Raw genomic sequence first — 18,094 nt, 5'->3', positions numbered from 1 at the left:
GGCTGTCTGTAGGCAAGGACTGGCCTGTCTCCCAAGATTTGTGAGAGTGTTGGGTCATCCTTCAGGATAGGTTGTAGATCCTTGATAATGCGTTGGAGGGGAGACCTCAGCCTGGTCCAGTCCACACAAGAGATCCACTTCCTGGACACTACAGTGCTAATAAACGATGGTCACATAAACACCACCCTATACCGGAAACCTACTGACCGCTATTCCTACCTACATGCCTCCAGCTTTCACCCTGACCACACCACACGATCCATTATCTACAGCCAAGCTCTGCGATACAACCGCATTTGCTCCAACCCCTCAGACAAACACCTACAAGATCTCTATCAAGCATTCTTTCAACTACAATACTCACCTGCGGAAGTGAAGAAACAGATTGATGGAGCCAGAAGAGTTCCCAGAAGTCACCTACTAGAGGACAGGCCTAACAAAGAAAATAACAGAATGCCACTAGCCATCACCTTCAGCCCCCAACTAAAACCCCTCCAACGCATTATCAAGGATCTACAACCTACAATCTACAACCCCCCCTCACCTCCCCCCCACCTGTTCCTCAGACGTTCTTGTTAAACCCTGGATTTGTGCTGGAAATGGCCCACCTTGATTATCATACACATTGTAAGGAGAGTGATCACTTTAGATAAGCTATTACCAGCAGGAGAGTAGGGTGGGGGGAGAGAAAACCTTTTGTAGTGATAAACACCCATTTTTTCATGGTTTGTGTGTATAAAAAATCTTCTGTATTTTCCACAGTATGCATCCGATGAAGTGAGCTGTAGCTCACGAAAGCTTATGCTCAAATAAATTGGTTAGTCTCTAAGGTGCCACAAGTACTCCTTTTCTTTTTGCGAATACAGACTAACACGGCTGTTACTCTGAAACCTGTTGTTACGGAGTATTGTTTTGAGTCTCTCTCTGTGTGAGTAGTTGTTATTACAAAGAATTGCTTTGAGAACAGACTCTGTCTTAGAATGTACTAACGCAATTAGCAGCTTGCAAGTTTAACACATAGAGGGAGAGAAACAGTACCACAAACCAAGAGACCTCTTAATTAGTAATACCCTGGAATTTAAACTATGGGGAATCAAACTCATTTGTGATTTTAATACAGAACTTCTTTAATATGATCCAACAACATTGGACCAGACAATTTCCTTCAAAGCAGGGAAAATTAGCACCTGTAACAACATCCTCTAAAAGTTGGTCACCTCAAAGTGGGGAGCCAATCCAGTTACTTTCCAAACCACTGCTATCACATTGTGCTACTCCATACAGTATGCGTGTCCAGTGTTGGAACGATCCGTCCAGGCTAGACGACAGTTGTCATGGAATAACAGGATGTTTAAAGCCAACACCAAAGGATAGCCTGTACTTACTGGCTGCCATTGCACTACCTGATATCAGGAGGAAGGTAACAAGTCAAAGGGAAAGATCATGGCAGATGAAACTCAAGGCATTCATTATATGATCACAGAGGAATAATCCAATGCCTTGTATTACGAAAGAGTTTTATAACCAGTGTTGTGCTTTTGGATATGATAGTTGGCAAGGCATGACTGTTAGGAATTATACCTCACAGGTCACGCACACAAACTGCTGCGAATTATACCTCACAGGTCACGCACAGTTCGAGTCTAGGCTGAGGCACACGAACAAAGTCCACAACTGCAGAGTTCCCCAAGATACTAAGTTTATTACGCTCGAGCGTGGTGCCCCCCTGCTAATCAGGAGGGGACCCCGAATGCAGATTATACAGAGATTATATACCTTTTAGCAAAGCATGTTGCCCTCATGAATCGGAAACCTTAGCCAATAGACAAACCCTTCCTTTATCTACCACCTATCCCTGCTAAGTGCATCCCCCGTGCTAAACCATTACTTCAACTACACAACATGGTCCTAAAGCAATGTACCAGTAGCCTTTCTTATCAGGATGGGAGGCTCGCATCAAGGCCAGGAGGCAGGGAGTTAGGAACAGACCAAGAACAGAAACCGGGAGTCGAGACAGGCTGGAAACAAAGGGGGGAGGGGTTTCACAGGAATGCAGTATCTAAGGAACACTCCTCCTGGTGCATGATGTTTGCTTTTAGACAATGGTGGGCCCCAAACCAAAATGAAGTCACACATGCACATATGCTAACTTTTCCCTAACATGACTGAGGTTATGGAATGAAAGACTACATGCAGCCGGATGCGCTGAAATAGATCTGGAACCCCAGGAGGACTTTCCCAGAGAGCCCAATACAAACTGATCAATGTGGCGATGCCTGAACTGCCTGTGCACACAAACTGGAAGATCAAAGACTAATATCAAATGGGATTAATTTAATGACATGAATATATGGGAGTGCGGTGAGATGCAAACGAAGACAGCTGTTTTCCTTTGAATTTGCTTTGCAAATTATCCTTTAGGATGACAAACATTTTTCAATCACAGGATTATGACTTAATTGCAGAATCTAGTAACAGGAGAAGCCATGCTGTGGAGGAGAAAGCTGGTGTGTATGCGCACACGTTCTGTACTGGTATTGTGTTTCTGTAAAAATATTCCCTCTTCAAAACAACTATGGCCATGTCTACACTAGAGAGCTTACAGCAGCGCAGCTGTACCTGTGTAGCTGCGTATGCCAACGGGAGAGAGCTCTTCTGTCAACATAATTAAACCACCCCCAACGAGAGGTGGTAGCTATGTTGGTGGGAGAATGTCTCCCGTCAACATAGTGCTGTCCACATCGGCACTTCTGTTGGTGTAATTTGTTGCTCGGGAGGGAGTTTTTTCACATCTCTGAGCAACATAAGTTATATTGACAAAACTGCTGGTGTAGACATAGTTTATGTCTTGTACTTAAAGGATGTTTTATCTAACCACATCCTTCATGAACTTATCTTAGGCAGGGACTAGCCTAAATCCTGTTGTTGATCTGCTGAATGACTTGTCAGTGGTTGCAGTGTGTATAATGATGGAGTGTTTCTAATTTTTTTAATGAAATGTCTCCCAACACAAATAACTTTTAGAAAAAAGTCACTGTAATAAAATGATATTTAAGCATCCTATATATACTGTAGTGAAAATCACTTTTCCAGCAAGTGGTCAGTTATTTGTTCGGTGGGTATGAGATGAAAACTGGGGGCATTGTTTGTGGAGGAGAAAAGCATTTTTCTTTAAACAAAATATTGCATCACATGTTCTGAACAGGTAACAAAGCAGCAAGTAAATTTTAGGATCTACTAACTTGGGGACTATCACTTTAGAAAAGAAAAGCACAAGAGAAAGCTTACTTAATGTAAATACATGGGCTAACTTGCTTAAGTGATCCCTTCACTAAATAAAATCATGTAAGTGATTAGGATCTTTATAAATATAGTATTCAGAACTACCGATGGCTAAAACCTACTTCAGCTTCAATCTACATAGTACTACCAATTTACAAGTAATTGGCAAAATCTCTGTTTTGATTATAGGACTGGAAGTTGTCTAAAATTAACACCCACCAGCATGACTGTTCTGTTCATTGATTGTCAGCACTTAAATTCTCATTATCTGTCTTATAAGCAGGTTTTGTGGTGGTGAAAGGTGCAGACTGAAGTGTCAATCTACAGTACAGTGGTACAACAAGCAGTGATAGTACAAGCTTCCCCACACTTCCCTCGCAATATGCCTGAAGTCATAGCTAGAGGAACAACATCACAGAATGATATGTCTCCAAGTATCTGGCTTTTGTTGTTTTGTGGAGGAGAGGGGGACGTTTGTGGAAAGAAAATGAGGTAGACTGGATGGCTTAGGTATTGTATTGTATTATTTATTGTTTATATTACTGTAGCTCTCAGGCGCTGTACATGCACAGAACAAAATCCATCTGCCGTTTATCTTTAAAGTGCCTGTCTAAATGTAGCTAAGGCTGGCAGTGACGCAAAGTTGTTACACAAGAATTTGGTATATGTCCGAGCTACCTAGCCTGACTTTAAGTGGCAAGTATCCACATCACAAAAGGGAAATTCACTATTAATTGGCTTTCTTATTTTCAAACACCCAAAAATATGCTATACACCTCACAAAAACAAATAATGACATGGTACCTAGCCTGAGGCACTTTACAACCTAAATTTAACATGACAAAATGTGAAGGTCCTAAAACAGGGGCTGGCAAACTTTTTGGTCTGAGGGCCACATCGGGTTTTGGAAATTGTATGGAGGGCCGGTTAGGGGAAGCTGTGCCCCCGCCCCCTATCCGCCCCCCCTTGCTTCTTGCCCCCTGATGCCCCCCCCGGACCCCTGCACCATCTACCCCCCCATCCCCTCCCCCGCTCCTTGTCCCCTGACTGCCCCCAGAACTCCTGCCCCTGACTGCCTCCCACCGGTCCACCCAACCCTACCTCCTTCCTGATTGCCCCCCCCAGGATCCCTGCCCCCATTCAACCCCCCCATTCCCCGCCCTCTGATGCTCTGACCCCATCCACATTCCTGCTCCCCCAACCACCATGCCAAACTCCCCTGCCCTCTATCCAGCCCCTCCTGCTCCCTGCCTCCTTACCACGCAGCACAGAGCACTGGTGGCTGTCGGCGCTACAGCCGCGCCACCCAGAGCATTGCCCAGCCGTCCAGAGCACTGGTGTTGTGTAGTAAATTGCTCTCCGTGACTGCTACCAGTAGCACGTTCCTATGTGGAGCAGTTTAATACACTACACCGGCAGCATGGCGCGCTGAGGAACAGCAAGGGAGGGGCTGTGGGGGCAAGCCTCCTGGGCCAGGAGCTCAGGGGCCAGGCAGGAGGGTCCAACGGGCCAGATGTGGTCCGTGGGCCGTAGTTTGCCCACCTCTGTCCTAAAACTATCTATTTAGAGTTTTATACTGCTACCAGTCATCAAAGTATCTGAGTGCCTTTTACTAAAATCAATAGCAAAATCCCTAGTAGGCTTCAGGAAGTCTCTGTTTCTCCCTGTTTGGGGTCTAAACTTAGTTCGGGGTGGGGCTATTTCATTTGTTTTTTTGATTAATATGAGTTATGGGTTAGAAGGGGTGTCAGAAGTGGACCAAAAAAGCAGGAGGGAAGGATGTTGAAGGACAGTGCAACAGTCGTTTCTTTCAGTTACTCAATAAGTCTCAAACGTATCTTTCTGGTTATGTTAACTTGTTTTTTCCTCTCCTTTCCCCTTACTCACTTCTCACGGGTTGTCGAGGTTGATTCCCCACTCTGGCACTTTGAATCTGCAAGGATTCTAAAAAATTAATACTGGCCACACCAGGCTTATTTTAAGCTTCCAAGGTTACAGCTTTTCTCTGGTTTCAGAGTAACAGCCGTGTTAGTCTGTATTCGCAAAAAGAAAAGGAGTACTTGTGGCACCTTAGAGACTAACCAAGTTATTTGAGCATAAGCTTTCGTGAGCTACAGCTCACTTCATTGGATGCATACTGTGGAAAATACAGAAGATGTTTTCTCTGATCTTGGATAGGTAGATGCTGCCACCAGCCAAGTGCAAAACCCCTTTGAGAATCCAGGAAGGCACACTTGAGAATTTCTTCCTGTGGGGTACCCTCAAGCCCTTTCACACACACACACACCCCCTCTGGGGAAGAGCTGAGAGAGAAGAACAAAGGAAATCCTCTGTTGCCACCAGCTAATTAAACAACATGTGCACAAACCTCTTAGGACACAAAAATCCAATTCTGTTCTTTAAAAAGGTACATTTTATTAAAAAACAAAAGGAAGAAAATACATCTGGGAACTTAGGCTATTGCTAGATTTAAAAAGAGCAACTACAATAATTAAGCATCAAAAATAGTTTCTTGAGGTCCAGTTTAAAGGTTACAAGCAAAACAAAAGCACCTGGGGTTAGCACAAAGAAGTCTACAAGCCATAAAGAAATAAAAGGGATAAACCTAATCATGTCTTCCTAGACATTTCCTGATCTACATACATATCTGGGGTTGTAAATAAGTAATTTCTAGATATGATTCTGATGATTTTTTCATACCTGGCCCGAAACTTCTTACAGCCCGGTTTACCTTTCACCGGAGAACGACAGACAGTCAGAAGGGAAGTCTTTGTTTCAATTTTAAAAAGTTCTAGCCTTCCGATTGGCTCTTTTGGTCAGGTGCCCACTCACTTCCTTTTACCTATGCATAGCAGCGAGATTTTTTAACCCGTTACAGATAGAGCAATTAGAAAACAGCTACTAAAGGGATTTTATAGCTACTGGCTGGCTGGGTGTCCATAAGGGAGCTTCCCCCCCTTTATTTATCACATGACCCCCAAATCACAGATGGTGTTGGCTCACCGAAGAAGTTTTTTCTTAGTCTTTTTGACTGTGTGAAGCCACTTCAGTGCAGCATGATCAGTTTGCAGGTGGATACGCCGCCTGGTATGGGCTTCTCCAGAACATACACAATGGTATAACATTCTTTTTCTGAGACTGACCAGTAGCTTTCCCTTTTAGAAGGTTTTTTGCTGAGAAACACGACAGGATGGAATTGTTGATCTGGTCCTTCCTGCATTAAAACTGCTCCTACACCATGTTCGGACACATCTGTGGTTACAATGAAAGGTTGGTCGAAGTCCGGGGCTCTGAGAACAGGGTCAGACGTAAGGGCCGCCTTAAGCCGGTTAAAGGCTCTCTTACACTTCTCAGTCCACTGAACTGCATTTGGCTGTTTTTTCCTGGTTACGTCATTCAGTTGGGTGGCAATTTGGCTGTTGTGTGTACAAATTGTCTGTAATACCCAGCCAAGTCCAAGAAAGATTGGACCTGCTTCTTTGACTTAAGGACAAGCCAATTTTGGATAGCATTTACTTTAGCCTGTAGAGGATTGATCGTTCCTTGACCCACCTGGTGTTCAAGGTACGTTACCCTGTTTAGGCCTATTTGACATTTTTTGGCCTTAATGGTTAATCCTGCCTCCCTTATGCGCTGGAAGACAGCTTGGAGGTGTTCCAGGTGTTCTGCCCATGAATTTGAGAATATGGCCATATCATCAAGGTAGGCGACTACAAACTCCCCAAATCCAGCCAGATTTACCAGTCTCTAGAAGGTGGCGGGAGTGCTTTAGCATTGGTTAGTGAAGACGTACCTTAGAGAGTTTACAGCGGTGCAGCTGCACCACTGTAAGCTCTCTAATGTAGCCACTCTAAGCCGACAGGAAAGAGCTCTTCTGTTAGCTTAACTACTCCAGCCCCCATGAGTGGCAGAAGTTGTGTCGGTGGGAGAAGCTCTCCTGCCAGCATAGCACTGTTCATGCCAATTTATTTGCACTCCTGAGTGACACAAATTATGCCAACATAAGCTGTAGTGTAGACATAGCCTTATAGAGGGGATGTTGTGGTCAAAATGACAGGTAAGGAGGATGATTTTGGCAAGATTACTTTGGTCAGACTGGAGGAAGGAAACGTTAATATACAGAAGACCAGAAAAGCAGATGTTGCAATAATCAAGACAAGTGATTTGACTATTGGGAAAAAAAGGAAGGAGGGATTTTTTTAAATGTTGTGACGGAGGAAGAATCCCAGAAGGAGTCAAAGATAACCTCCTAAATTGCATTTTCTGTAATACAGAAGCTCGCCGTCTTGACTAACAATTGCCTGGAAGGGTGAAATACATTAGCTTCCGTTTGCTGTTTTAGCTTCAGAAGAGCAAGTGCATATATTGTAGCAAGCAAAAAGTCATACTGTGTGTACAGCAATGTATTGCAGCTTATGTATTAGATATTGCTTTCTTTATATTTTGACGGTGTACAAAATGCACCACTTAAATGGATTTTGCTGTAAGAACCTACAGAAAGTTATTAAGATAAAACAAAAAATCAGTAGTTTTATTTATTATTTTTGCTACATATAACCAATCACAAAAGCTGAAGCCAACAACAGGCAACAGTAGCTGGATAATAAGATCCTAATCCAAATTGCACGAACGTCAATAAACTCCCATCGACTTCAGTAAGCTTTAAATCAAGCTCCGAGTGACCTGCAGTTAGCATCTTTCAGAACTATAAAACTACACCAAAGTGAAAGGGAAGAAATATCTGTACACAAAATAAAGATCCATCCGGATTTCTACATCTCAAAGGAAAAACAACTTTGTGGAAATCCTTGTCACAAAAACCTGTGGTCTCTCCAGCTAATACTCTTTCTCTGTACTACTTTTAGAAATTTAATTGTAACTTTAATCAATTTAGGACTTACATCATAAAGAATAGGTCTCCGGAAAAAAAAGAAAACCTTTATGTATTTCCTTCACTTATAGATTATAAGAAAAAAAATGATTTCCATAGCAGTCTTCCCTTTCGTAAATTTGCATAAGCATCATTGAGGCTAAATTCTCTTTTTTTGTCTGTAATGATGCAAATTGCTTCTTTTGTAATTATTGTTTATTTGCATTTTAGGAGTCCAGTATCTTCAATTCTTAGGAGCTGCTAAAGATCCATTAATTTTAGTCAGATACTGTATGTTTAACCATATGTATTTGTTGTCACAGAAAATAAAACTACCTAAGAAAATATCCAGACGTTTTCCAGCCTATGAGCTCTATCTCTATGGGGAAGGGAATTACGCTGAAGAAAACAAAAATCTGATATTGACAGGGATTCCAGTTCTCTTCCTTCCTGGGAATGCTGGGAGTTATAAACAAGGTATGGCTATAGTAAAGTGAATTTTGAAAGTTGTACAAACAGAGTTATCTGTTTTAGTTAAAGGCAGGAAGAGTTAAGTCTCTGGAATATTACTAAGACAGGTCAAAGCTGTTACAGGAATGATATCAAAATGCCTCATTGCTACTACTTTAAGTATAAATAATGAAGAATTTCCTTATGTACAGTGTCCAGGAGATAAGGGGCCATATTTTCAGCTGGTGTAAATTGAGGTGTCTCAGTTGAAGTCAGTGAAGCTATGCTGATATTCACCACCGGAGAACCCTGTCGAAGATGTTTACCTGGAATGAGACTTCACAGATTTCGAAGTCCATAAAGGCGTAGACATATTTGCTCAGCTACTGATAGCCTCTCATTGCAAAAAGAAAAATAGTCCAACTGTAGAGGAATGATATAAAAAAATACAGGAGGTTGGTTTTATGGGAAAAATTACCATACCAATTACATACCCAGCGAAATACACAGAGGACAAAAAAGTTACTTAAGAATTTGATTACCGGTACCTTTTATTCAATACTTAGACAAAGTACATTCACCTGCCCGAAAAAAAAAAAGCACACCTGTCCTTTAATATTAACTCTTTATAGACGTATGTAGTCTGTTTAAAAATGTGTAATCAGACATTTCACTCAATATAATAAAATAACTAGAAATGACATCAAAGGTGTTTTATGTATGCAGTTTGTAATATGGTAACACTGTAATCAATAGAGAGCTGATGACTATATTCCTGTATAATGTCTCAACAAAAGCTACGATTATTTTTTTGTTTCTGATATTTACATGGCAAGGATTTGTAAACCTGTTAACACTTCATAAATAAATATATAGTAAAACAAAGAAATAGCATAGCTTTAAATAATTTGACTCAATGGAATGTATTATTATTTAACCTATTAAGATTATAGATTTAATTCTGGGACTGATTCCCCACAGCTTTACCAGTTTTACCCCAGTGTATGTCCATTGAAATCAAATTGATTTCACTTAAAACTGAAATAATGCTGTGTTGAATCAATCACTGTTTTTAAGACGCATGTACATTGTCTGTCCAATGATTTAACTAAAAATTTTTACACAGTTCTATGTGAGGTTAGTTCTCTTAAATTAAGATAACTTAATTACGTTATTACATTTCTTTCACCTGACCACAAAGTGTTGTTTGTCCTCTACCCAAGGAAAGTAGGAAAGCATCCTCGTTTGAGACTAGGGTCAGTGCGACCCTTTCTGTACTGGCAAAAATAGGACCCATATAAATCACTACTGTTGCCCTCTGGTGGAAGCTCTTATGTAAATAAGTTCAGACCAGCCCAGGCACACAGTGATGAAAATGCCCCTAAAATCATAGCTTTACTGTTGTTACCACTCGTGGGCTCCAGTGGTGAGTTTGGGGTTGTATTTTCACTATTGTGGATACATCCTAAAAGGTACTTGTGCTTCAGGAACCCAGCACCTCTGTATGATTCCCACAGGGATCATTCTGTAATTCCTCTAAATTTCACTAACGTAGGCAGGAAAAATCCACAGTCTGCTACTCAGACCAGGTCTATTGTATTACACCATTATTGGCAACCTGACTGACCTGCAAAAATCTGATTGATTTTCGACTTGAACGATATTTTAGAACAGTCATATTGAATAAAAGCACAACTGAATTAGAAGAAGGGGTAAAACTCACTAGCTACTGGAGAATTCTGAGGTCTTTGATATGAAATCTAGTTTTAGATACCTTAAAAATAAGCTTCAACTCCTCCTCCCATCTACATAGGCGGTTTTGGATTTGCTGCTAGTTACCTGAGGGGCAAGTGGCTCCACCCTGGCATGTTGTTCCAAGTCTTAATGTAGCCTGTTTCTACATTTGGTATAAACTCATTATCTCCTGCTGTACTTCATTCCATTCAGAGATTGGAAGTAATAGTTGTATATTTGTAGAGGAAAATGAAGATATGAGAGTACTTTGTAATTAAGTAGTGTTTACGTTTTTGAAAGTGCTGTGCAACCATTAACTAATTAAATATAGCATAATGAGTGTTATTCTGAAGACAGTCATTCTTCATAGATCATTACTTGTTTTAAGAAAGTGCTTTGAAACAGAATTATTCAGCATTCTAATGGTGATGTTAAAAAAACCTCTGTGCTTTTGTAAACAATTAGTATATGCCCCAAAATAGTTTTAGTTTAGCTGAGTAAATAAGCCTTGCATGCATTTAGCCAATGAATAACTTATTACTGACTTTTTTAACCTTCAAAGGTGCTTTGTTAATTCTTTTGACTGAAATTATACATACTTTTGTCAAAATGACATAGTAAAACATTTCATAATTTATAGTTTTAGAAAACATATTTAAAGGCATGTGAGGACAATGATATCCAAAGAAGATTACTGAAATAATCATCACACAAGATGCCAAATGGACACTTGTAATTATGTTTAAAGAAGTACAGACTCTATTGTGAACTAATTAGGTCTTTTTGAAAACACAGCAATACAGAGAGTGACCATTTAGGAATCAAAGGGAAACATATAGAGTGATGTGGATCACTTGGTAGTCTGGGCCCACTTAAAGAAAATGTGTGTTATTGCAACCAAACTGAAGGTCATATATCTAGGAACAAAAAATGCAGGTTGTACCTACAGAATGGAGGAACTGTATCCTGGAAAGCTGTGACTCTGAAAAGGATTTAGGGATCATAGTGGACAAACATGAGCTCCCAGTGCAATGCTGTGACAAAAAGGGCTAATGCAATCCTTGGATGTCTAAACAGAGGAGTAGCGAGGTGATTTTACTACTGTCTGTGGCGTTTCTGAGACTGCTAACAGAATACTGCATCCAGTTCTGGTGTCCCCATTTTAAAAAAGAATACTGAAAAATGGGATAGAGAAGAGGCACAAAAATTATTTGATAGCTGCAAAAATGCCTTATCATGAGGCAAAAAGATCAAGAAGAGACTTGATTAAAGTGTGTAAGTACCTTTATGGGGAGAAAATATCTGGTACTAAAGATCTCTTTAATCTAGGGGGGAGAGGCATAACAAAGACTAATGGCTAGAAGTTAAAGCCAGACAAATTTGTATTAGAAATAAGGTACAAAGTTAACAGCAAAGTTGATTAACCATTGGAACAAACTACCAAGGAAAGTGGTGGAGCTCCCTCTCTTGAAGTCTTCAATTCAAGACTGGATTCTTTTCTGGAAGATATGCCTTAGTCAAGCACAAGTTTTGGGCTCAATACAGGAGTAACTGGATGAAATTCTATGGCCCGTATTATATAGGTGGTCAGATTAGATGATTTATGGTCCCTTCTGATCTTAAAATATATTAATCTTACCAGAGTGCTGAGGGAATTATTTAATATCTGTTCAGTGCTTTGAATATGTGGTGTTTAGCTTTTTCAACAGGGCTCATTGAGGTTGTTCGATAACTGAATCTGCACAGTGAGAGGATATTTCCAGGGGTGACTAAAGACAAAGCAGGATCTAGAGCTCACAAAATGTTGCTCTCTAGGAGAAACTTGCATTTTGTCCCCAGAGAGACTTTTCCCCATGCTCAAGCATTCTTCTTTGTAGTCTTTATACTAGGGCTTCAAGCGATTAAAAAAATCTTGCGACGCCAGCTACAATAGTGTCATGCAATCGCCTGTTCTCACTTTCAGGTGACATTGTAAATAAGAAGCTAGCAGCATTACCACCTGTAAATGTAAACAAACTTGTTCGTCTTAGCGATTGGCTGAACAAGAAGTAGGACTGAATAAATTTGTAGGCTCTAAAGTTTTACATTGTTTTGTTTTTGAGTGCAGTTATGCAACAACAAAAAAATCTACGTTTGTAAGTTGCACTTTTATTATAAAGAGATTTCTTATCAACTAACTGATATTTTTCATCCTAATTTCTCGTGTATGTATGTATGTCTGAAAACAAGGGAAGTATATTTATAGGTTGGTAAAAGAGGAAAGCTTTCCACTCTTTTTGATGCATACAAATGACTTGCATCAAGTGAACACTGGTCAGGTTTAAAGAACTTGAATATCCAGTGGTAGTAAGATAACATTTGTTTTTACCAGCTACATAGTGACTTGTTTGTATTGGAGAATCCAACTGAGAGTAGTAGCGTTGACTACAGTTAGAAGAAAGGTGTTTCTGTGATTTAACTAGTGCAATTTCTTTTCCTAGTACGTTCTCTTGGCTCTATAGCACTTAGAAAAGCAGAAGACATTGACTTCAAGTACCATTTCAATTTCTTCACTGTCAATTTTAATGAGGAGCTGGTTGCACTATATGGTGGTAGTCTGCACAGACAAACCAGATTTGTGCATGAGTGCATTAAAGTAATTCTTAAGCTGTACAAGGTAAGACGTGAGGTATGCACATGAATAGTATTTTGAGATTTTTTTTCCTTTTCTACTAAAAACTGGGGTGGAATTTTTGTTCAGTGGAAAATTGTGGGATGCAAATCTTTAATTGTAATAGATATATTGGCTATTATTTGTGTGGTGTAGATTATGTGGATGAGAGAAAAATACTCCTGTTTTAGTCTTGATTTAATAAACAAATTTTGGATTTTGTCTTTACTCTCATGGTGAGGGTGCCCAAAGCCTTGGATAGTTTTCTCATTTTTTTAAATAAAATATTTCCATATAATATGTAAACTACTTTGTAGTAGAAATGCAGTAGGCTCATTTATGTTTTCAGAACTGTTTATTTAAATATTTAATACAGATTTAGAAAACATGCCTCAGCCTAAAAGCTTATTTGCTGGTCTGCTTCCTTAAGGTTCTCAAACATTATAATATCAGCTATAAACTACAGTTTTTGAAGTACAGCACCTCCTACATTCTAACTTTTTCTTGTGATGAGCCTGTGTTTACTTAGTGATTCTGGAAGACCAAAGCATCTAAAATATGGGTCAGTTAGTAACATCTTGTCAAACTATTAAACCTGACTATTTTCTTTGAGCAACATGATTAATTTAAGAGGAAAAATGCACAACTTTTAACTAAATGATAGATCAACGTCTAAGGCCTTGTCTACACTACAGGGGAAATTCGATCTAAGTTTCGCAATTTGAGTTACGTGAATAGCTTAGTAGCTTAGATCTACTGACCGTGGGATCCACACTACGCAATGTCAACGGGAGACGCTCTCCTGTCGACTCCACCTACTCTTCTTGATCCGGTAGAGTACAGGAGTCGATGGGAGAGCGATCTGTGGTTCATTTAGTGGGTCTTCACTAGATCCACTAAATGAACTGCCGATGGATCGATTGTTGCTCGTTGATCTCCTGGTAAGTGTAGACAAGCCTTAAGTTTCATCTGTTTGTTTAAATGAATGTTCTCAAATTCTAACTTTGAGTGATTACTGTTTTCTTTTTCTGAAGGATCAAGAATTTGCTCCAAGCAGTGTTGCAATAGTAGGTCATTCCATGGGTGGTCTTGTTGCAAGAGCATTGCTCACTCTAAAGAATTTTAAGCCTGAATTTATAAACCTCCTCATTACACAAGCCACACCTCATGTTGCACCTGTAATGCCTTTAGACAAATATCTTACTGGTAAGTTTACTTCAGTTAAGTGTTGCATTGGGCACTATGTTTCTTTCTTAATGCTTAAGTGTGTGTGTGTGTGTGTGTGTGTGTGTGAGAATCTGTTGCATTACAGTGGCCTGAAAACACATTGTTATGGAAAAAGAGAGATGCTCTTAGAAGCTCTAATCTTTCACTCTTTCTCCTATGACAGAACTGGGACACTAAAAGAACATCAGTTTGTCACATAAATATCAAAATATTGTCTTTCAGCTTTTAACTTGACCTTTGGTGTAGTGGTGGGAACACTTAATTTCCAGCATCTTACACAGAAAATAGAAGTAATTTGGAACCTTGTAAATTACAGGTCAAAGTGATTTCCTATTTCTCCCATGAGCGAATGCTTCCTTGTGTTAAACCTTGATATTCAAAATCACGTTCTCTTCTGACTGTATACCTAGTTATTGTGTTACTTTTTATGCAATTTGCCAAGTTTCATCCTGCCCTCTCAGTGAAGTCAAAGGTATTTGGATGGGGCAGTGAGAATATTAAATACAAATATTGGTCCTAATTGAGATTAAATGTTTGTAGATAGCATAACGTACAAATTTTCAGAGCCCAAAGGAGAAAAGAATTACTGCATTGACATTATATCAATACTCTGCAGTATTTTAATTTTTATGAAGTTACACTTGATAAGAATGCACATTTCAAAAGTTATGAATCTGTACTGTGCATTGGGTGACCAGGTGTCCGGTTTTTGACCGGACACCCGGTCGAAAAGGGACACTACTGGCTCTGGTCAGTACCATCAACTGTTAAAAGTCCCATTGGCGGTGCTGTGGAACTAAGGCAGGCTAGTCCCTACCTGTTCTGGCTCCATGCTGCACCCTGGAAGTGGCCAGCAGGTCCAGCTCCTAGGCAGGGTGCCCACAGGGCTCCGTGCGCTGCCCCCGCCCCAGCACTGGCTCCACACTCGCATTGTCCAGGAACCATGGGGTTGGTGCCTGCGGGCAAGAGCAGCACACAGAGCTGCCTACGCCTAGTAGCAGGATCTACTGGCCACTTCTGGGGCGTAGTGCGGTGCCAGGACAGGGAGGAAGCCCGCCTTAGCTCCCTCGCTGTGCCGCTGACCGGGAGCCTCCGGAGGTAACCCCTCTCCCAAACCCCCTGCCCCAGCCCTGAGCCCCCTTCCACACCTTGAACCCCTCTGCCCCAGCCTGGAGCCCCTCCTGCACCCCAGAGCCCACACACCCAGTTAGAGCCCTCACCCCCTTCTGCACCCCAACTCCCTGCTCCAGCCCAATGAAAGCGAGTGAGGATGGGGGAAGAGTGAGCTACCAAGGGAGGGGGAATGTAGTGAGCGGGGGGCAGGGCCTCCGAGAAGGTGCGAGGCCTTGGGGAAGGGGCAGAGCTAGGGTGTTCGGTTTTGTGCGATTAGAAAGTCGGCAATCCTAACTGTGCAGTAGTATATTTTTGTGTGTGTGTATAATTATTTATTATTATTTATTAGTATATTATATGTAGAATTTTTTGTGTTCTATCTTTTTGTTTGTATTTTGTGGCAGCTAAGCATGGGTGATCCCTATCCCCTTGATTTTGCCACTGCTGCCTTTCTATTAATTTCTACCTCTACTGTTGACTGATATCACAAATGCATACTTCCGTTTGGCCTTCCTTATTGATCACTATCGATCATGAGATTAAATATTTGGAAGCGCATCCTCAGCTGGTGTAAAAAAACAGTTGCATCTGACTTGTCTGATCACCCCTGCATTGGGTACAGTTTTGTTGTCTAACACAAGACTCAAAAATGGGAATGGAAACTTGACTTCTGGGTAGGCTGCCAGCACAGCTCAGAAAAAACTGTTTTTACTAAATGCTGTGAAAAAATTTCCACTGTTTCTTTGTATAAAGTGAATTTTAATCTATTTTCAATTTTTTAAAAGATTTTTATACAGCTGTAAACAATCATTGGATTTTAAAGGCCCAAGATGTAAGAAATCTAACTACCCTTTCTGTGGCGGGAGGATTCAGAGATTACCAAGTTCATTCAGGACTCGCTTTTCTACCCAGATTAAGTCAACATAGCAGTGCCTTATTTGTTGTGGTAAAATCTTTTTTTTTAATTGTCTTCTAATGGTATTATGTTAACTGTTTATGGGCTGTATGTACCTGTGTCTGAAAACAGTATGTATGGCGTAGTATAATAAATTCTTATTGCAGTATTACTAGGTTTGAAAGAACACATCTGATAATGAGATGTGCCATATACAAATTTCACTTTGGAGCACAAAGGTGAGGTGGAGAAAATTTCATTTTGTAGTTACTTTTTCCACTCTGCTTCATAATCCTTAGATACAGTGGATTTAAAGCAACTTGCATCACTAGTAATTAATAACTGGAAATTTGTTTGTTCTTTAACCTGATTTGTAACAGAATTCAGTTGGCTACTAACTAAGAGAGTAACCAAAGGGTAGTATTGGACAATGGTTATTTTCAACAAAGGCGTTTTCATGTGCTGTTCCATAGTGGTGGTCTTGTATACATACCTTGAGCAAGGGGTACCAGAGGTTTACAGCATGTATATTGAAGAATGGTACATGGCGTCTTGTTACGCTGATAACACCCAGATTTATATTTCTATCTCCACCAACCCCACTGGTGAGATTTACCTGGGCTCAAATGGAAATTTGGGTGTTGGCTAGTGACTTGAAACTCAACCCAGACGAGTGAATTATTTCCCTGTTGCTGTTTGCCCCATGCTATAATGATTACATTGAAAGTTTGAAATAATCCCTGTCTGTTGAGAGCTGCTTGCCATTCATTTTAAGGTTTGCAGCCTGTGAATCTTGTTGAATTCCTACCTGATTCTGATTATCCAGCTGGTAGCAGTAGTCAAGAGTATCATCTTTTTTTGGTAATAAATGTGCATAATTTTAGTTTGGGTGCAGTCTTCACATTGGCGATCTATGCCTTTCTCATGTCAAAGCTGAGCTATTATAAAATGTTCTACATGAGACTCTACCTTCATATTATTAGGGAACTGCAGTTGGTGCAGAACATAAAGGCACTTATCTGGCATTTCACTCAAATATCATATTGCAGCTGTGCTCCATGATTTTCCATAGCTATCAGTTCACTTTTGATTGAAATTTAAGATATTGGTTTTAACCTGTGAAGCCTTAAATGGGATCTTGGCTCTTACAAGTCCAACTCTTCCCCCCAGAGTGGTAGGACAGAAATTGTGATGCTCTAAGGCTAACAGATTAAATGGTTGAAATGTACAGTTGCTAAATATTCTTTAGAGGTGGGAGGTAGGGGTGTGTGTGTGTCTTGGTTCTGTTATGTTCCACCTGGTACTGTTTCCCCCTCTGTTCCACCCTGGATCTGTCAGAGTCCAGAACTGGTGACATTCAGGCTACATTGCAAGTCTCTCCTACTTACCCAGGTTTTGGAAGTGGATGCAGATGGCTGATGGATAGTTGGGAACATGGGATAATAGAATCCATTTAAATAAGTTGAGAAATGTATGTATATTTGTTTGTTTGTTTGTTTTAAAGATAGCGAACCTTAACTTTAGGGAAAATGATAATTTTTATTTTTTTTTTAATTTATTTTTTAAAGAAAACTAACCGTGAGAATTCAAAGTGTGTTCCTGAAGTGATAAGGTTTTTTCTCCAGCTTTATCTTAAGGCTAACCAAGCTCTTGTCTGATAATTTTGTAAAAGCCCATCTTAATAAATATTCAGACATAAATCACAAATACATTTTCAAATTTCTAATGTTTTAATGTTGAATCCCCAAAAAGCTAATATATTTTTCTCCCTCAAACAGAGCTCAGCAGTACCTAGAACTTGGGCCTCAACAGACCACCTCTCCATAGTATGGTAAGCAAATAGGACAAAGAAGTTAGGTAACTGACATGACAT

The 18,094-nt window shown here is 40.2% G+C and overlaps 1 protein-coding gene across 8 annotated transcripts in view; it reads left to right on the top strand.

Annotated features, from left to right (window-relative positions):
- PGAP1 (post-GPI attachment to proteins inositol deacylase 1) overlaps positions 1–18,094 on the top strand; it is a 79,690-nt gene that overhangs the window by 6,550 nt on the left and 55,046 nt on the right. For 7 of the 8 annotated variants that reach the window (XR_012154346.1, XR_012154345.1, XM_073306280.1 and 4 more), the window contains exons 2-6: positions 8,476–8,629; positions 12,817–13,004; positions 14,021–14,192; positions 16,112–16,272; positions 18,000–18,052. Coding sequence is in view for 6 of the 8 variants with exons in the window: in XM_073306280.1 (XP_073162381.1) it covers positions 8,476–8,629; positions 12,817–13,004; positions 14,021–14,192; positions 16,112–16,272; positions 18,000–18,052 (728 nt within the window). In the remaining 2 variants the exon portion in view is untranslated. The remainder of the gene's footprint in view (positions 1–8,475; positions 8,630–12,816; positions 13,005–14,020; positions 14,193–16,111; positions 16,273–17,999; positions 18,053–18,094) is intronic. The other variant, XM_073306278.1, reaches the window with a different exon arrangement.

This window comes from Lepidochelys kempii, chromosome 11 (assembly GCF_965140265.1).
Source record: "Lepidochelys kempii isolate rLepKem1 chromosome 11, rLepKem1.hap2, whole genome shotgun sequence".
Taxonomy (NCBI): domain Eukaryota; kingdom Metazoa; phylum Chordata; order Testudines; family Cheloniidae; genus Lepidochelys; species Lepidochelys kempii.
The sequence above is the reverse complement of the archived record's forward strand: the minus strand, read 5'-3'. Positions and strand labels throughout refer to the sequence as shown.